This window comes from Leptosomus discolor, chromosome 6 (genome assembly GCF_034619465.1).
Source record: "Leptosomus discolor isolate bLepDis1 chromosome 6, bLepDis1.hap2, whole genome shotgun sequence".
NCBI classification, from domain to species: domain Eukaryota; kingdom Metazoa; phylum Chordata; class Aves; order Leptosomiformes; family Leptosomidae; genus Leptosomus; species Leptosomus discolor.
The window spans coordinates 25,035,537-25,052,124 of NC_141396.1; the positions used below are offsets into that span (position 1 = coordinate 25,035,537).

General features: G+C 41.0%; 1 protein-coding gene across 1 annotated transcript; it reads left to right on the forward strand.

Moving 5' to 3' along the window:
- The first annotated feature begins 2,938 nt into the window (after positions 1-2,938).
- Positions 2,939-15,062, forward strand: VDAC2 (voltage dependent anion channel 2). The gene is made up of 9 exons (XM_086467499.1): positions 2,939-2,975; positions 7,172-7,243; positions 8,266-8,315; positions 10,518-10,670; positions 10,760-10,812; positions 11,246-11,473; positions 12,556-12,706; positions 13,619-13,676; positions 14,510-15,062. The coding sequence occupies exons 2-9, from the start codon at positions 7,177-7,179 to the stop codon at positions 14,599-14,601; spliced, it is 852 nt and encodes a 283-aa protein (XP_086323625.1). The 5' UTR covers positions 2,939-2,975; positions 7,172-7,176; the 3' UTR covers positions 14,602-15,062.
- Positions 15,063-16,588: the final 1,526 nt, after the last annotated feature.

Sequence of the window (16,588 nt, forward strand, 5' to 3'; positions counted from 1 at the left end):
CTCTGCTATATCCCTTAGGTCAACTTGTTTCAGAATGAGAAGACCTAATTTACTTAGTTGTTCATTGCTAGACTTTTGCTAAGGTTTCTTCTCCACTGAATCTTCAACTTGAAGGTCTGCATCTGGAGGGCAAAGCAAACAATGACTTCAGGCTTGTGTTAGAAGGGAACATAAACTTATCTAAGCTGTTTGATGGACACTGATAGGCACTGTAGCTAGCCACTTGCTCTCTTGCTGATGGTCACATACATTACTTAAGTAATTGTGATGATAATATATGGAGAGAGAAGCAGAGTTTGTGTTCAAATGGCGGTAAGTAAACTTATGTAGTGATGTGTGGGTTTTTTTTTTTCCACATGGCACCAGTAAAACATATGGCTCTGTGAGGTCAGTTATGCATATGCATGGCTGTATTCATACAAAGTATAATAGTTAAACTGCAAGTGGCACAAAATCCAAGAGCTGCTTAGTTTCAGGGGCACACCAGCCCATTTAGAGTGAGTGTACCTGCACGGGAGGTGTGTGCACTCAATGGTGTGAAGAGAGCACTAAAGAAAGGTCCAGAATAATGTAGATGGTTTGCAATTGCAGGCCTGAAGGCATGCCTTTCTTGGCACTCTAAGCTTTAGCAGATATGCTGTGAGAAATAAGGCATGGCTGTACAAGTCAGGAGTGGGGAGAGTGAGAGTGAAAAACACTGGCAGACAGAGGCTGTCGCTGCAAAAGCCTGGAATGTTAATGCAGAGTTGGTGTGCTGTTGCCTGTCTCAGATGATGTCTCTGCTTTGTTTCACAAAGCAAGTGATTCATTGCTTTTTTTGCTCAGGGTGGGGCAGTAACTGCTTTCCTGGATTGCTAAAAATAAAGCCTAACCATGACTAAAATATTAATCTTTAAAAGGAAAAAAAAGCAAAAAGCTGATGTCTCATGTAAGTAATTGAACTTTTATTCAGAATGGATTTATACTATGGGTATGAAAAATAAGTGCATGTCTTTTTAAATAATGAACAACTTACACCACAATCTATTTTTATTTAATCAGACCTCTGTTTATTTCTAATGTATGTTCCTGTGCACAATACAATAAATGAGTTTTCTTTTCCTACTGCTATTTATTCTCTCAGCATGTGGTTTTCCTTCTTATTTCGTCAATACATATCCTTCTGTGGAATGCCAAGCTGTCTTATTTAAAAATATCAAAATGAAACATACTAACCTGTTGGATCTTCTGATGTGAAAGTATTTGATTTTTATATATATAAAAAATTAGTTGCTTATATCTTTTGATATAACTAGCAGGTGCTGACTGGTGTTGTGTTGGGCCTTGATGCTAATCTGCTCTCTTTTTAGTAACCTGGAAAATTACTGTTGTACTGTGTGTTCTGGTAAATTGGTAGTGTTGGATGATAATATATATTTTTCATATTATGCAAATATAAGTTGTATTTGTGACTAATTTTTACTTTCTTGAGGAATTTTGGTCATGTCATAGTCCAAGTAAGGAGGAGAGAACTATGAATTTCAGAAATGCCTGTCCTTCAGTTCCTTGGCCTAGCAACGGTCTGCATTGGTGACTCAGTACTTCTGGCTGCAGAGTTGTGCAGTGACTGCTGCAGAACCGTCGTTTGACTGTTTTCTCGAAGAGGTCTTACTTATGAGCTGGACAGCACTATCTAAGAAAGCTTTCTGAGGGTTATTGCTTCTCTTGACCTAAGATACACCATCTTCTGTTGTGGGGTCTTCTGGTGGGAGGTAACTGGAAGGTAAAACTGGAGCTTAAGCATTTGGAGAGACTGTGGCACTTATCTGAAAGAGGTAGTGAAGCCTGTTAGATGGAGTACAAGCTGCTAGACCAGCTATGGGACCACTGTGCTGCTGGATGTTGCTGCGTGTCAGGGGGTTTTGGAGTAGCAACAGGAGAGCAACACGTTAGCTGTAACGTGTTCAGAATTTCAGAGTTGGTGGGAAGCAGGAGAGCGAATGGGAGCCTCCCTGTGGAGGGGTGTCATCGCCCCAATGCTCCCCCAAGGGCTGGCCATTGTGGGGAAGGGGTCTCGGGGGCTGCGAAGGGCGAGGGCCGCCTCCAGCAAGCGCTCTCTGGGCAAATGCACCGGCGCCACCTTGCCCGGCTGCGGAGCTGCTCTCCGTGGCTGTTCCTAGGCGAAGGACGCCACAAGCCGGCGTGCTAAGACTGGGGGCAGGTGGGCCCTGAAAGGAACACTAGTAGTTTCTCGGGAAGGGCAGTAGCCCTGGGCGTGGATCCTGCGGTAAGTACTGCCGAGAGCCGCGCTTCAGTCTCCCGTCCCCGTGTGGAGGAAAACGTCTACTTACTTAAACTCCCTCTTAAGGAGAAACGCTCCTCCGGTGTGGCCGGCTGGGGAGCCGGTACTTGCGGTGCCCTCTGCCTCCCTGTCCCCGTGGGCGGCGCTGGGCTCCCCTGCCCACCTCCGCCACTCCCCAGCTCCGCTCTCCCAGAGGAGCGGCACCCGACGGCGGCCGCAGCCCGCCCCGCCGCTCCCACGGCCGCGCCTCGGGACGCTTCGCCCTCCCGCCCCGCAGACCCCTGGTGCCTCCGTCACCGCCCTTCCCCCCGGGCGGCCCCGCCCTCCACCGTAGGCCCCGCCCCCAGAAGGACCTCTCTCCGCCGCAGGGGCTGCCCTTAGAGCGCCTGCCAGATCCCGTCGCCCCCGCCCGGCTCCTTGCTTGGGGACGCGACGTCTCTCGCCGTCTCCCCCGGCTGTGGTCCCTGGGCGGCGGCGCCTCTCGTCGGCCAGGCGGCGGCGCGGTGCGGCGGGCAGGGGAGGCGGCGGGCGGGGCAGCCCTGGCTCGTTGGGGTCTTGCGGGGCGGCGGCGGCGGGCGGGCGGATCGGTGTCTCCTTCACTTCGCCCTCCAGTACCAGCGGCTGCAGCACCCCGGCCTCCTCACGGCGACACCCGCCCGCGCCCCCGGCCCCGCCGCCCTCTCGCGCTAGCCAGGTGCAGGCCCAGGCCGCGACCGGCCCCGTGGGAGCAGGCGAGGCGGGCGGGGGTCGCCCGCCCGCGTGCGAGCGGGCGGAGGGGTGACGAGCGGGACGGGGGCCTGGGGCGGCGGGGCCGGAGGCGCCTTCCTTGGGGCCCAGGCCAACGGCGGGGCGGGGGCGGCCGGGAGCGGGGAGGCTGTCCGCATGCGGTGCCTCCCTCCGCTTCCCGCCATGGCCTCCGCGGGCGCCGCGCCCTCCTCGGCCTGCGGACCCGGGCCGGGCCGCGGTTACATAAGGGGCGGCGGGGCGGGCGCGGCGGGAGGGGGTCAGGCCGGGATGCCCAAGATGGCCGCGTGGAGGAGTTCACCTTGCGGCGGCCGCGGGCGCCGCTCGCCCTGGCGGCGGGCTTGGTGGCGGCGGCGGCGGGCCCGACGCGGGGGAAGGACCTGGCGCTGGGCGCCGCCGCCTGCGCCCTTCCCTGGAAGGGTGTGCTGCTTCCCCATGCGTCCCGGCCTGGCTTTTTGCACCCCAGTTTTCCTGTTCAGTGTCCTTCTCTTCTGGAAGGCTCTGCTTTACCCCTGCTTTCTGTTTCTGAACACGCCGTTCATTTTCAGATGTTTAATGATTTCACTTTTCCTTAGAGTCTCTAAATTAGCCTAGCTGTGGCTCACAGACTAGCGTGTCCACCTCCGAGGTGTAAATAGGGAGAGAGCTGAAGCAAGGGTGATTTTAGTTTTCGGGTTTTTTTTTTTTAAGCTTTAGCAGTGGTGTAAGTCTAAAGGTCAGTGGCGTGTCTAGTGTATTTTAACACAATATTTTTTGAATAATATCAGTTTCTCTGCTGCTATTTACACTACTGGAATACAATTTCACTGTAGTTACTGCCAATTTTTTTTTTTAAATTGCATGAGTACTTAAGGTTTTTTATTGTAGTCTGCCTGTAGCCTCATATTCAACATCCCGAGATCTTAAATTTGTTAGAAAGCTTTATAGAAGTCTTTGGCATTCCTTTAATTATAGAGTTTGAGGGAGTTTTGAAATATTACCTCGAAGGAAAACTGAGATGTAATAATTCTGATAACATTAATAATTTTTCTGTTCTTGGGATTTTTTTTTTCCTTTTACAGAAGAATGAAGCATGTTTGTGGCTCTTGAGTAATAGATTAATTAAACTTTTTGGTTTAGAGTGGCATAGAACAAAGATGAAGGTGGAGCTTCCACTTGATTCAAGTAGATCTGTGGTTTTGAAATGAGGAATCAGATTATCTGATAACTGCTTTCACAACAAACATCTTGTTATATATTACTTAAGTTTTAGTAACTTCTAACTGGTAGTTTTTAAGTGAAAGACACTTCAAAATAGAGTTGAAGAAATTTACTTCTGATTCTAAGAATTTGGAAACCTAGCTAAGTTGCCAACATTGGAGGACACAGGAATGATTATTTTTTGGCCCTGTTTTCATTTAATGGACACTCTGATGATGGCACTGGCTTGTCAGCTATTTAGTACACCCAAAATGAACTCTTGTTTTCCCTTTTGTCCTAGTCCGTCCCTGTTAGTGTGGAATTAGAACAACAGTGTGACAGTTTACTCTGTTATAACTTTTTATCACAAAACTTGCATCTGTAGACTGGAATGTCTGATAAATATTGGTTTTCTTGCAATGGGAAGGATGCTTAACGAGGCCAGATAAAACAGCAACATCCTTTTTACTGTAGTAGTCCTTTGAATTTAGACACAGATACCAGTTTGTTAACTTCTCAGGACATTACTGCTTAGCATAAATCTTGTCTGTAATGGCTGTCTAGTCAGGTTGGAAACGTTGAAAACAAAAGCAAAAAACTCTTTTATTTATACTTTAAAAGCATATCTGTGCTAAAGGTTAGTGTAAAACTTTTAAGACTAGAAATAATTATTCTTTTGAAGGTGCTAGTGAGAAGAAAGACATATTCATTAAAGGAAAAATACATAGCTAAACCTTTAAATTGTTTTAAACTGTGATAAATTGTATAGTTGCTATACAGCAGAAACTTAAAGGGGAAAGAACAGTGTTCCTATACTTTCTCATAATTTGGTCTACCACCTCCTTTTTATTGAATAAATAATAGGAACCATTAATGTCTTGTCAGTGGGATTAGTGTCTGTTCTACTATATAATTTTTTTTTTCCTCAAGACTTACTTATTATGGACTTGAACTTGGGCTAAGCCTTTTTAAGCTTCACATGCTTTAAGTCATTTTCATTGCACCTCTCTTCCTTTTTTTTTTTTTTTTTTTTTTTTTTTTTTTTAAGAGGAGATTTACTTTAACTCTGTGGAAAAACAGAGTTGTTTTATGTTCCTGAGCAAGTGATGAGTGTCTTGCTGTAGTGGCCTGGTTGTAGAGTTTAGAACTCCTTACTACTCCTTACTTTTTTTTTTTTTAGTTGAACTGTGAATGTAAATGTTTTTACTCAAAGGAGGTTGAAGTTATCCTCTTATGGCTTAGGGAGGTGAAAAACTGCATTAGAAATTGTAGAAAGACAAGAAACAGTCTTGTGCCTTACCATTGTTTGCTATAATAGGTGTTGTGGATTTTTTTTTTGTAATAGTAGTGGTTTTTACAATTAGACTGTGTGTGACAGTATGTTTTTTATGTGGATGCTATTCTGAAACAGCAGTCTGTTTAGTGGAAGGGTACCCTAAAGGAAATTTTTCTGAATGGGGTGTTCGAGGAAAGTTCTCCCTTTGTGTAGATAAGGCCATGAAAAGATGGAAAGAAACTTTTGAGAAGAAAAAAAAAAAAAAAAAACCGACACAAAAGCCAACTTCCCTTGATCCTGTGTTCTTGAATACATTTAGGATCTTGTGGAGATCTGCAGAAGATAAGCAATTCTATAGCCCGGTGCTGAAAATTTAAATCCTGGTTAAAAGTACTATATAAAAGTGAAAGTAATCTTTTCTGCTTTCAGTTGAAAGTGAGAGTACTGCCCTTGTTATTTTTGAGGTTCTGAAGATATTTTTCCTTTTACGTAAACAACAACAAAAACCTAACAAAAAACCACCCCACACAAGAGCAAGATAAACAGTCAATTATGTTAATCTGACTTTCTCTGCAAAACAAATGTGACCAATCACTTTGAAAAGATAAGACTTTTGTTTGCTTGTGTTTAGCCTTTTTATGGTGCTTATCTAGTTAGTTTCATTGTCGTCTGTCCTGTCCCTGTCTGGTCCCCCTCCGACTTTTTTTTCCTTTCACGGCATGGGGAGAGTTATTAACTCTTAAAATACAGAACACAGAGCATATTTTAAAAACTGTAAAATACAGTGCCTCTGTAACAGTGGCCTTTTGCTATTGAAATAATGGGAAAACAGTCATGAAGGAAGGGACAGATAGAACGTAACTTCACGGGGAGGAGAACCACAGAGGGCTGTGTGAGACCTTAGGCTGGTATCTGTCCATCTGGCCAGGGCAGGTGGGTCATAGCTGGTCTTGAATGACAGGTTCTTTAACAGTGAGATTGTCAGAGGCTCCCCCTTTGGGAAAGGGACTTTTAAAGAGAGCTTTTCTCAGTGACCCAGCACTCCTACTACTTGTGAGTTTTAAAGTAACAAATAACCCCCCAAACTTAAAATCTTGTATGTTATTGCTGGGAGGGGGGCGGGACAGGACACGGAGGAACTTCGTCAGATTGATTGCTGGTTAATGGCATTAGAAGTTCCTTTTTAAATTGTATCTCTACCATTTAAATATGGGGCAAATGATGTTACAAAACAGATACACACTCTATTTACATTTTGAAAATAAAACCTTGTAGGTCCTTTCAGGTAATTTTCATAAGCATCTCTCTTCAGGAAATAACTGTCTGCATTATAGTTTTTCAGATTTCCAGTTTTCTGGTTTTTTGGTGGTAACAGCCAACTGGAAATGTGAGTTGTTAGTCGATTTCTGGTAGCTAAAGATGTGTGGAGAGATCTACCTGAAAGGTTAAGAACTGGATGGTCTTGTAATGCCTCCTTTCTACAAGCAGATTACCTAAGCCAAGAAAACATTCAGTGACCATCACTGAAAATCTGTAGGTGTTTCAGAGAATACTGTAATTGTTTGAGCCATCTGTCTATTAAACTGTCTTATATGAATCTGTCTTAAAGAGTATTTCTAAAGAGTTGTGGCAGCATTTTTTGTGTGCACAATGGTAAAAACTTCACTATTAATTAGTCCATTACCTTTCAGCTCCAATGGCGATTCCTCCATCATATGTAGACCTTGGCAAATCTGCCAGAGATATCTTCAATAAAGGATATGGTAAGAATAGTACCTTTTATAAAGCATGATGTTTGTGGTGCAGCAATGAATTACCTTTTTAAGCCTGTATTTAAAATTGAATGCTCAAACGCCCATGTTTCTTAGGAAGGGGAAGGTATGTTGTTTTTATATCACTACTGTCAATTAACAGATCATTGGAGACTTTGTGGGCTGTTTTGATGTGAAGTCTGTTAAATCTTACTGCTTTAGCCACATAAATGTCAGAGGTGTACAAGTATGCAAGAATATAAACATCAAGTGTAATTTAATTTGGGAATACACTTTCATTACTGATCTGTCAGTGCTGCATTTTTTGATGTAGAAAGGGTTATATACCACTGTAACATTATTGCCATTTTTGAAACAGAAAGAGTAGTAGCTATTGGGATAAAGAATCCTTCAACATTTTAAAATTATTTAAACCAGGCAGTTGCATGGTTAAATTCTGCTGTTTCTTTCTGGTCTTTGGGAATGCATGTGGGAGCTTTTTCATGAAGACTGTCGCTCAGCTCTAAGGGTGACAATGTGAATTGACACTTTCATAAAACCTACTTATATTACAGTTCCAATAGCTGTGTATTTCCCAGTGACTTCACTTTCATGTTTTTTTACTTTGACATATTTCTTCTTGGTGCTAAGAGGTGGATTTTGTGCATTGGGATAGCTCTTCAAATGGCATTGACTACAAAGCCAGTGTCATCCCGGGGACAGAAAAGAATGCTTTTTGTCTGTCACAAAAGTTATTCTTGGAAGTCATTGTAGTTAAGTGTACAGTGTGCAACTGAGAGGCTACTCCCTACTTTCTGTGTGGTGATGATAGAACTCCTGGCTTGTTCTAGAGAGGCCTCCTCTACCTGCTGTGGCATCTAAAATTTGAGCATTGCTGAAGTCAGCCTATGGTGGGTTTTATATATGTATGTATGGGGCACACTGCTGGGACTGCTTGGAAAACCAGCTTCTTGGAAAATGTGCATGGTCTTAGCTAAAGCCTACTGGTGTAACTTGGACTTCTGTTTGTAAAGGTTTTGGGTTGGTGAAACTGGATGTGAAAACAAAATCTGCAAGCGGAGTGGTGAGTTTAAATACCTTTTATTCATTAAATCTTTTCTGGATATGTTCTGATATTTAATTAGAAAGGACACCTTCCAGATGCTGTTAAGTATTTTATAGGTGTTGTGAATGATAAACTGGTGTAAAATAATTTCAGAAGCCACTAAGGATCTGACTTTATTCTATGCGTAACAGAGGTACCGCATTGTTTAGTAATCTTTGTAAAATAAAAAGGTTTGTATAGTTCTCCCTTGTCTTGTGTCTGAAGGTGAACAAATAGCTGCTGTGTTTTTTAAGTGATTAATATATCAGTCGTAGTACACAGAATTTATTGCCTTGCTATTTGTATTTGGTGGAGGTTGCTGGCATTTTAATGCTTGTGTGAAGTAGTTGGCAATGAATTAGCACTGTCATCTTTGGCTCTTCTTTAAAGTTATTAAAGTGTTGCAGTAATGTTTCATGCAAGATGTCATGGTCATGCAAGCAGTACCTTCTGTAATTTTTATCTATTTCTAGAGCAGACTTTGCAAGATATAAAGGTAGATTTTACTTTTTTTTCCTGTAACTGGAAGCTTTAACAGTGTAACTAGCTGATAGAAACAAGGTGCGTGGGTTATGCTGTGTTTTTTCTAGAAGCCTGTATCCTAGCTGAAGTATAGTTTGAAAGAGCCCTGTCATAGATGTAGTTGTTCTTATTTTAGCTGATTTCTTTCGAGGACTACCAGTAATACTGGTAAAACTCTCTGAAAAATCTGAGCTCTCATGTGAATCTGTTAAAAGCCATCCTTCCAGGAGAAGAGTGCTGGCTTGTATGTACTGCAGATGTTTTAAAGTAGAGATAAGAGATAATATCATAATTTGCTGCTCCTGAAGCTACTACCACAGTGGTTGCAGTCATATATATCCTGTGCAGTAGGAATAGCACAAAGCAAGAAGTTACAGCTGAAGGTATTTGGACTTGAAGCTGTATAGTCCCTGTCACTTGCCAAGAAATATACCTTACTAGAATTATGCAACTGTATAGATGGTTTACTGGTTCACTAACGTAATACAAGTAAATGTCTTCGCAATGGTGAAATTAGATCAGCCACCATTAAAGAACAGTCTCATGTGAGCTTGCAATGTGCAGTAGGTCTTGGGCTGTGAAGATACAAATGCTTAAGGACTTGCGATTTCAAATCCATGTTTCTTTCTGGGGGAGATAAGTGTGAGGGATCAATTTGAAACTAGTATTTCAGTGGAAGGAGCTCCTTAACATACATTTGCAAACCAGACTTCCACTTCTACTAGGCATTGCCTTTAGTTTCTGAATAGTGGCTATACAGAAATTATTCATTCTGTTCTTTATGAGAATCCAAATAGCGAGAGACATCAGGGACTACTTAGTTTAATAAAGGGATGCGAGTGATATTGCTAAATTTAAATGCTTTCAAGAGTTCAGAGTAAGACTCGACCAGAAGCATAAAATCAGTCTGTTGCCTTGGCTCACAATTCAAACATGAATGTTCTTCCTGTGTGTCATTAAACCAAAGTGTCAGGGGAATAGGAATTACATAGACATCAGTAAAAATGCATGTGCCTATGGCTTGTGTGAAAGGCTGGTGCATTGGTTAAACTGAGGACTCTTAAAAAGCAACAAAAAAACCCCAAACAAACAAAAAAACCCCAAACCACCACCCACCCCCAATTTGAAAAATGATGGCATTCTATGACATTTTACAGTTGTACATAATTTATCTTCTGAGGTGGTTGTCTGCAATAATGAAAATACATATGTGATCCTTAAAGAATTTTACTGGAGTTGCATTATGTGCCTCACAGTGTTCTTGGCTCTTGATTTGATTTTTAATTTGCTTGTTAGGAGTATCAGACTTAACCTTATATTCCAAGAACTTATTTCTGCTTTTAAGGAGAATACTTACAGTAACTACTGTCTTGCTTTCGAGTTATGTTGCAAACCTGTACGTTTTGTAATAGTGGCAGAAAAGCTGCAGTTGAGATGTGGAGTGGGGGGAGGCCTCCATGTGGGCATGAATCTTCTTCTTGTTCTTGTCCGTGTTGTTCCCCCTTCTACCCCTGCAAGTTATCTGGTGTTGTTAAACTTGTTGCATAGAGTAACAAGATCTTAGTGTTTGCTGTAGAAAAGTCTTTTCCCTTTTGGCACTGTGTAAAGCTTTCAGGATCACATGTATCTTCTGTATAACATGGACACTGTCCTTTTTAGGAATTCACAACATCTGGTTCATCGAACACAGACACTGGAAAAGTGAATGGGAGCTTGGAGACCAAATACAAGTGGGCTGAGTATGGGCTGACTTTCACAGAAAAATGGAACACAGATAACACTCTGGGAACAGAAATTGCAATTGAAGATCAGGTAATAGATTACGAGAGTATGTATTTGTTTTACCTAACTAGCAGAACTGAATTTATAGCTTTTATCTTTTCTTTTCTCCCTTCAATTAGATTGCCAAAGGTTTGAAGTTGACATTTGATACAACTTTCTCACCAAATACAGGGTAAGTAGTGTTAACCTTTTTACCTTATTTAGAGCAGTAACAACACCTATGGTCAGTAAATGTTCATCTGGTCTGTTGTATTTACAGAGATGTTTGTGTCATTGGCTATTGATCTGAATTAGCAAATCCCAGTGCTAAAGGCATTTGCTCTTTAGTGTCACATCTTAGTCTACGGGGTTAGTATTGGACATTTCACAACAGCCCATTTTGCTTCTTTTCTGGGATAAAAATACTTGGAAGATTGCAGAAGGCATGAAAATGCCTCTTTGGGGTAGCCCTGTGCTTTCTTGATGGGCTAGCTGTGCTTCAGCCCAGTCTAGAGGATGCATGTGCATGGCATTTAGATAAATCGGGTGGAGTCATATGACTCAAATTTGGTAGTTCACTGGGGAAGATCAAGCCTTGTCTTAAGATAACTGTTTCTCTGTTTCAGAAAGAAAAGTGGTAAAATTAAGTCAGCTTATAAACGTGAATGCCTAAACCTAGGTTGTGATGTTGACTTTGATTTTGCTGGACCTGCAATCCATGGTTCAGCTGTCTTTGGTTATGAAGGCTGGCTTGCTGGTTATCAGATGACTTTTGATAGTGCCAAATCAAAATTGACAAGAAATAACTTCTCTGTGGGTTACAAGACTGGAGACTTCCAGCTGCACACTAATGTGTAAGTACTGAAAATTGTGTTCAGATTTACAGAAGCAGGCTTTCTCTACCTTTCCTTCTAGTCAGAATACAAGTGCTTGAAATACCAAGAGGTGCTTGCAAGGCCATTAAGTGAAGTGCATTTTTCAATTGGAAACTAAATAAATGATAAATGTTACTTTCTGTATCTCTTTTTCAAAACAGTAAACACCCATGGCTTGTTAGCACTTGGAGCATAATACATGCTACAGCTTACTAAATACTGAAGTACATCCAAATTGGAAGTGCGATAGTTCAGTTATGCAGAGCTGATCATATGCTTTTTCCCCTTACGTTGGGTTGTATCTGACTAATAATTTAAGGGCAGTAGATTTGTTAGAGGCAGTAATTAGCATTGCACTGTTTAAGTAGGCCAGTAGCAGTTTCTGGAGCAAGACTAGAGCTTTGCTTTTGGGCTTTTTGAGTAGGTTCATCTTCTTGCCTGTCTGGGATGAAGAGTACATGAAACACTTAAGAGCGTAACTAAACAAGTGTAAGACATCTTGTTTATGAACTTTATTCAGACTTGCTACCTTTAGATCTTAAATGTTCTTCAGACCAAGCTGATCAGAACATGGTGTTTTTAATCCAAGTTAATAAAAATTGGTGGTGTTCTAATACATTTAGTTAGGAACTAACTAACTTGATTTTTGAGGTAGAAGTTTGCCTTTTTGGAGGGGGAGAATGGGGATTGTATCTGTCTGGATTTATGGAAGTTGGGAGGTGTGGGAGGATGTTACAAAACACTTTATAGTCTGAGCTGTAAGAATTCTCTTTCAGTCAGACATTGTGACAGGCTTTTAAAGAGGTCATCTAATTCTTTGGGAGCATGTATTTATGCATTCAATAATCATAGAATTCAGAATGCCTGTTAGTTTTGTGGGGATGTGATCTGGAGTTACATTCAAGTACTTATTTCAGTATTATGTTTGTCTACCTTTCTGTTGAAAAACGTGAAACAGCTCAAACTTTTGAAATTCTTATTTGAATAAAAATTTGAACTAGTAAAAAAAATATTTGGATTATGTAAATATAGGAAACTAACTTTTTTCTTAACTTGTGCAGCAATGATGGTTCAGAATTTGGTGGGTCAATTTACCAGAAAGTGAGTGACAATCTTGAAACTGCTGTAAACCTGGCTTGGACAGCAGGTAGCAACAGCACTCGATTTGGCATTGCGGCTAAGTACAAGTTGGATTCCACTGCTTCTATCTCTGTAAGTATGGCTGTAACTAAAGGGGTTATGCTAAGCACAGTTTATTTTCAGTCTCTGCGAATCTGTGTGTTACGGGTACAAAAGAAGGTAATAGGTCGGGAAATCTTGTAGGACTTTTACAGTCCAGGCAGTTATAATTAAACCAGCGGTATTTAAATTCTGTGATGTTGCATACAGCAAAGTCTCTTTTAGAATCTGACTGTCAAATGTGCTGCTGTAGAGGACTTTATGTATTTATTTAAAAAAAACCCCACAACTCAAACAACCAAAACCTTCATGTCTAGTTCCATAAGTTTACATAATTTTTTTAAAACCAGTTTTTGGGGAGCTTTGTCATGTTCTGCTGATAAGAACTCTTATGTAACACTTATAGTGGTTGAAAAGACAATATGCAGAAAAATTTTCTGTATGTTTTGTAGTTAGAATTTAACCTGGATTGGTGTTCATCCTATAGAGGAAGTGATGAATAATTTTGTACATATCGTTTATGATGATATTGTGAAATGATTTGCTGCTTGACTGATTAAGCCTGCAAGATACTAATTCTTTTTTTTAAACATACGAACATGGAGGATTCTTCTAAAGTGGCTTGTTTTGGGAGGCTGTGGTGGTAAATTCCTATGGCCTTCTGAAAAGAGCGAGGGTGGAAGTTCACCTGCCAAACTACATTCCAGGAACAGTTCTCCCTGCCCTTAAGTCCTGTCTGCTGTTAGATACTGTTGCTTCTTCAGCTCTAAGTGGTGGGTTAAGGGTGTAGCTGGAAAGAGAGAATCCCGTAAACACAGAGATACTGAGTGAAATTTGGTTAAGTTGGTAACTGTGGCAACACTGCAATTATTCTAGCTTCTGAATGGTAACAAAGAACTGATCAGTTACAGTATTTCAATTGCTTTTGTCTTGGGTGTTTTTCAGGCAAAAGTGAACAACTCTAGTCTAGTTGGAGTGGGTTACACCCAGACCCTGAGGCCAGGTAAGGGTTGTCACGTGAATTATATCAAACACTGTCTTTTATGCGTCACAAAGAAAATCTTTGAGATCTATGCATTTATATGCAACTTTTTCCTTTCTTCAAAATAATTTTGTCTTGAAGGCAAAGTAGATGTTTACAGTAGCTTGTGTTGTGCATCAAACCTTTATCTAAACAAGACAAATTGCATTGTATCTAGTAGTATTTCTGCATCATACTTCTCATTGATCTGTGTAGGAGAGGTCTGTATTGTGTTGGACAGCTTAGCTTTAGGCTGTGTGCAGCAGTCTTTTCTTTTTTTTTTTTAGCATTGCTTTCTCCAGTCATATCATATTGAATCATAGCAGGTCTTGAAATAATGATTGTCAAAAGAACACACGTCGTGCTCTTTGTATTTAGTAAAAATACCTCCAGAACGTAACTTGTTCTGAGTAAATGTGAAAACACATGTCAATGCTGTATTGTCATTGGTTAGTTCCTTATTTGGAAACCTATAAAAATTGTAGTTTCATTCCATCTCTTCCTTAGTACAAGGGTCTGTGTTTCTATGCATAATTTTCCACCTTTGCACACCTTAATGTAGAAAGGGAGAGGTCTTGTGTACTTACAGTTAGAGACTTTGTATATCTGCTTTACAACACTGTCTTTACAAAAAGCATCTAGCTTGATTCACATGACGAGCTTTCAATAGATTTCATGGGTAAATGGATTCTTCTGTAGAAATCTTTAGAGGATAGTAACGAAATAGAAAACTGGGACTTGTAACGCTGGAGGTTGAGGTGCATGAAAGCCACTTTGATTGTATGTTGTAAACATGCTGTTTAAAAATCTTACAGGTGTGAAGCTTACCCTGTCTGCCCTGTTAGATGGAAAGAGCATCAATGCTGGTGGCCATAAACTTGGTCTTGGCCTGGAATTGGAGGCTTAAAAAGGTGAAGAAGCTGCTGCAGAGAAGGGATATCAGAAGAATTTGGCCTTAAAATGTATTTCCAATGTGACCAGCAGGCTTTTTTTTTTTCCCCAAGAAGGATGACCTAGAACAAGAGCTGTATTTGAAGTATTTAGACAGTTACTTGTTAGCTGGTTTCTAGTTAAATTGGTTACCCATCTAGTTAAAATTCTGCATTAGTGCAGTCACTTAAACATTATTTAAATGTATTTAACTGTTTAATGCGCTCCCCACAAACAATGAAATAGACATTTATGAAAACTGTACAATTGTGTGCATGTTTGTTTTTATGTTCCTTTTAACATTCGATATTGCCATTGAATGAAAAATGGATCAGTGGATGTTTTGAAATGAGGTCAATGATTTTGTTAAATCACCTGAAGCAGAAATACATTTGGTATCCCAAGACAAATTATGAATAAAACAAGTACACACACATACTTGTGCCTCAGATATTTTAAGAGTTAAGAGGGTAGTGCTCAGTTAAGTTTTAACTTGAAATAATCCAAGAAGTAGTGCTCTATACCTTTGTGCAATTAAGGACTCCCACCTCACCTGTGACAACACTGAATATCGATGGTTTTCACTGAAGAGTTGGATTCCTCAAGCAAGTTGAATGTGCTTTCTATTGGGTAAGATTTGTCATGACATGATGGTTTTAATTTCCCCCTGTGTTCCATAGGCAAGATTTACCGCGTTGCTAGTTGGCCTGTTGCAGAGTGCAGAATGATGTACTTGGCACACAGAGATGTTTAAGAACTGCTCCTTGATGCTTTTGCTCAGGGGGTGAAAAACCTCACCACAAGCACACCTTTTGCTTATATTTGTATGAAGTGAGACGTATCTCTGCAACTGAATGTAACAGTGTAATAGTATAACAGCCTGCTTATCCCAACTGCTGTGAGAGGTTTCTGCTTAAAATGGCTGAAATAAAGGCTTCATTTTAAATGGAGATGGAGGAAAATGCATCCGATTTTGCTTTCCTTTTGACTAATAAATCTTGGCAGATACCCATTTAAGTCCAGAAACATGCAGAATAATGGAAAAAACTCTCATGTTTTTCCAGGGTAGGATTAAGAGAGAACAGAAGATTAAGGGATATCTGATCTGTGAACATAACATCCCTTGAGGTCGAGCATAACTAGCTGGGAATGCTTTTAATGTGGAATATATTAAATACACGTAGTTACAGTGATTACATGTAAGAATGGGGATTTACTGAGTCCAGGGGAGTGCCTGGAGCCTACTTCATACAGTCTCTTATAGTTAAGAAGGGTATCTTGATACTTAAGTCTCACAATCTGTAGTTCACAGAAGCTTTCTTTATAGGGCAGGTGGCTAGCTTATGATCAGGGTGCTTTATCTCTAGTTTACAAGCTGTAATCAGTTCATGCTGGATTAAGACTTAACCCCCATAAAAGTCCTAGTGATTTGCTTGGGGTCTTGTTCTGTCCTGCATTGTTGCCCTCATACGCAAACTCTTAAGTACTCAGTTGTAAACTGCCTGTGTTTAGGCTTTAGCTGTGGAATAGCTGAGCCACCTTTTCAGAAGATAGAGCAGAGCTTGAGCTTTCAGCTCAGGCTCGCTTGTGTGTTTGACTAGTTTTGTTACATGTCAAAGAGAAGGTTTGGCAGCATTTGTGCTTCGGAGTACCTTTGCTGCTGTTGTCCCTAAATGCTCTTTTCTGAGGAGTGCTTCCACTGCTTGGTGATGGAAGAAGCATGTAAGGTGCAATTTGGTGCTTTCTTACTGCATGTTAACATAAACTCTATTTTTAGTTTGAAGTGTTTTTACTTGCTAGACCATTTAAAGCTAGGGACTGTGTGGCCAGACATGAATTTCAGTATGAGTTTTTCTTACCACCTTGGTGCTTCAGAAAGTGTGTCCAGGCTTCTTCTCAAAAAGAAATGCTGTGTGCCTATAAACATGGTCCAGCTGTAGGACCTGGGCAAATAAAGGACTCTG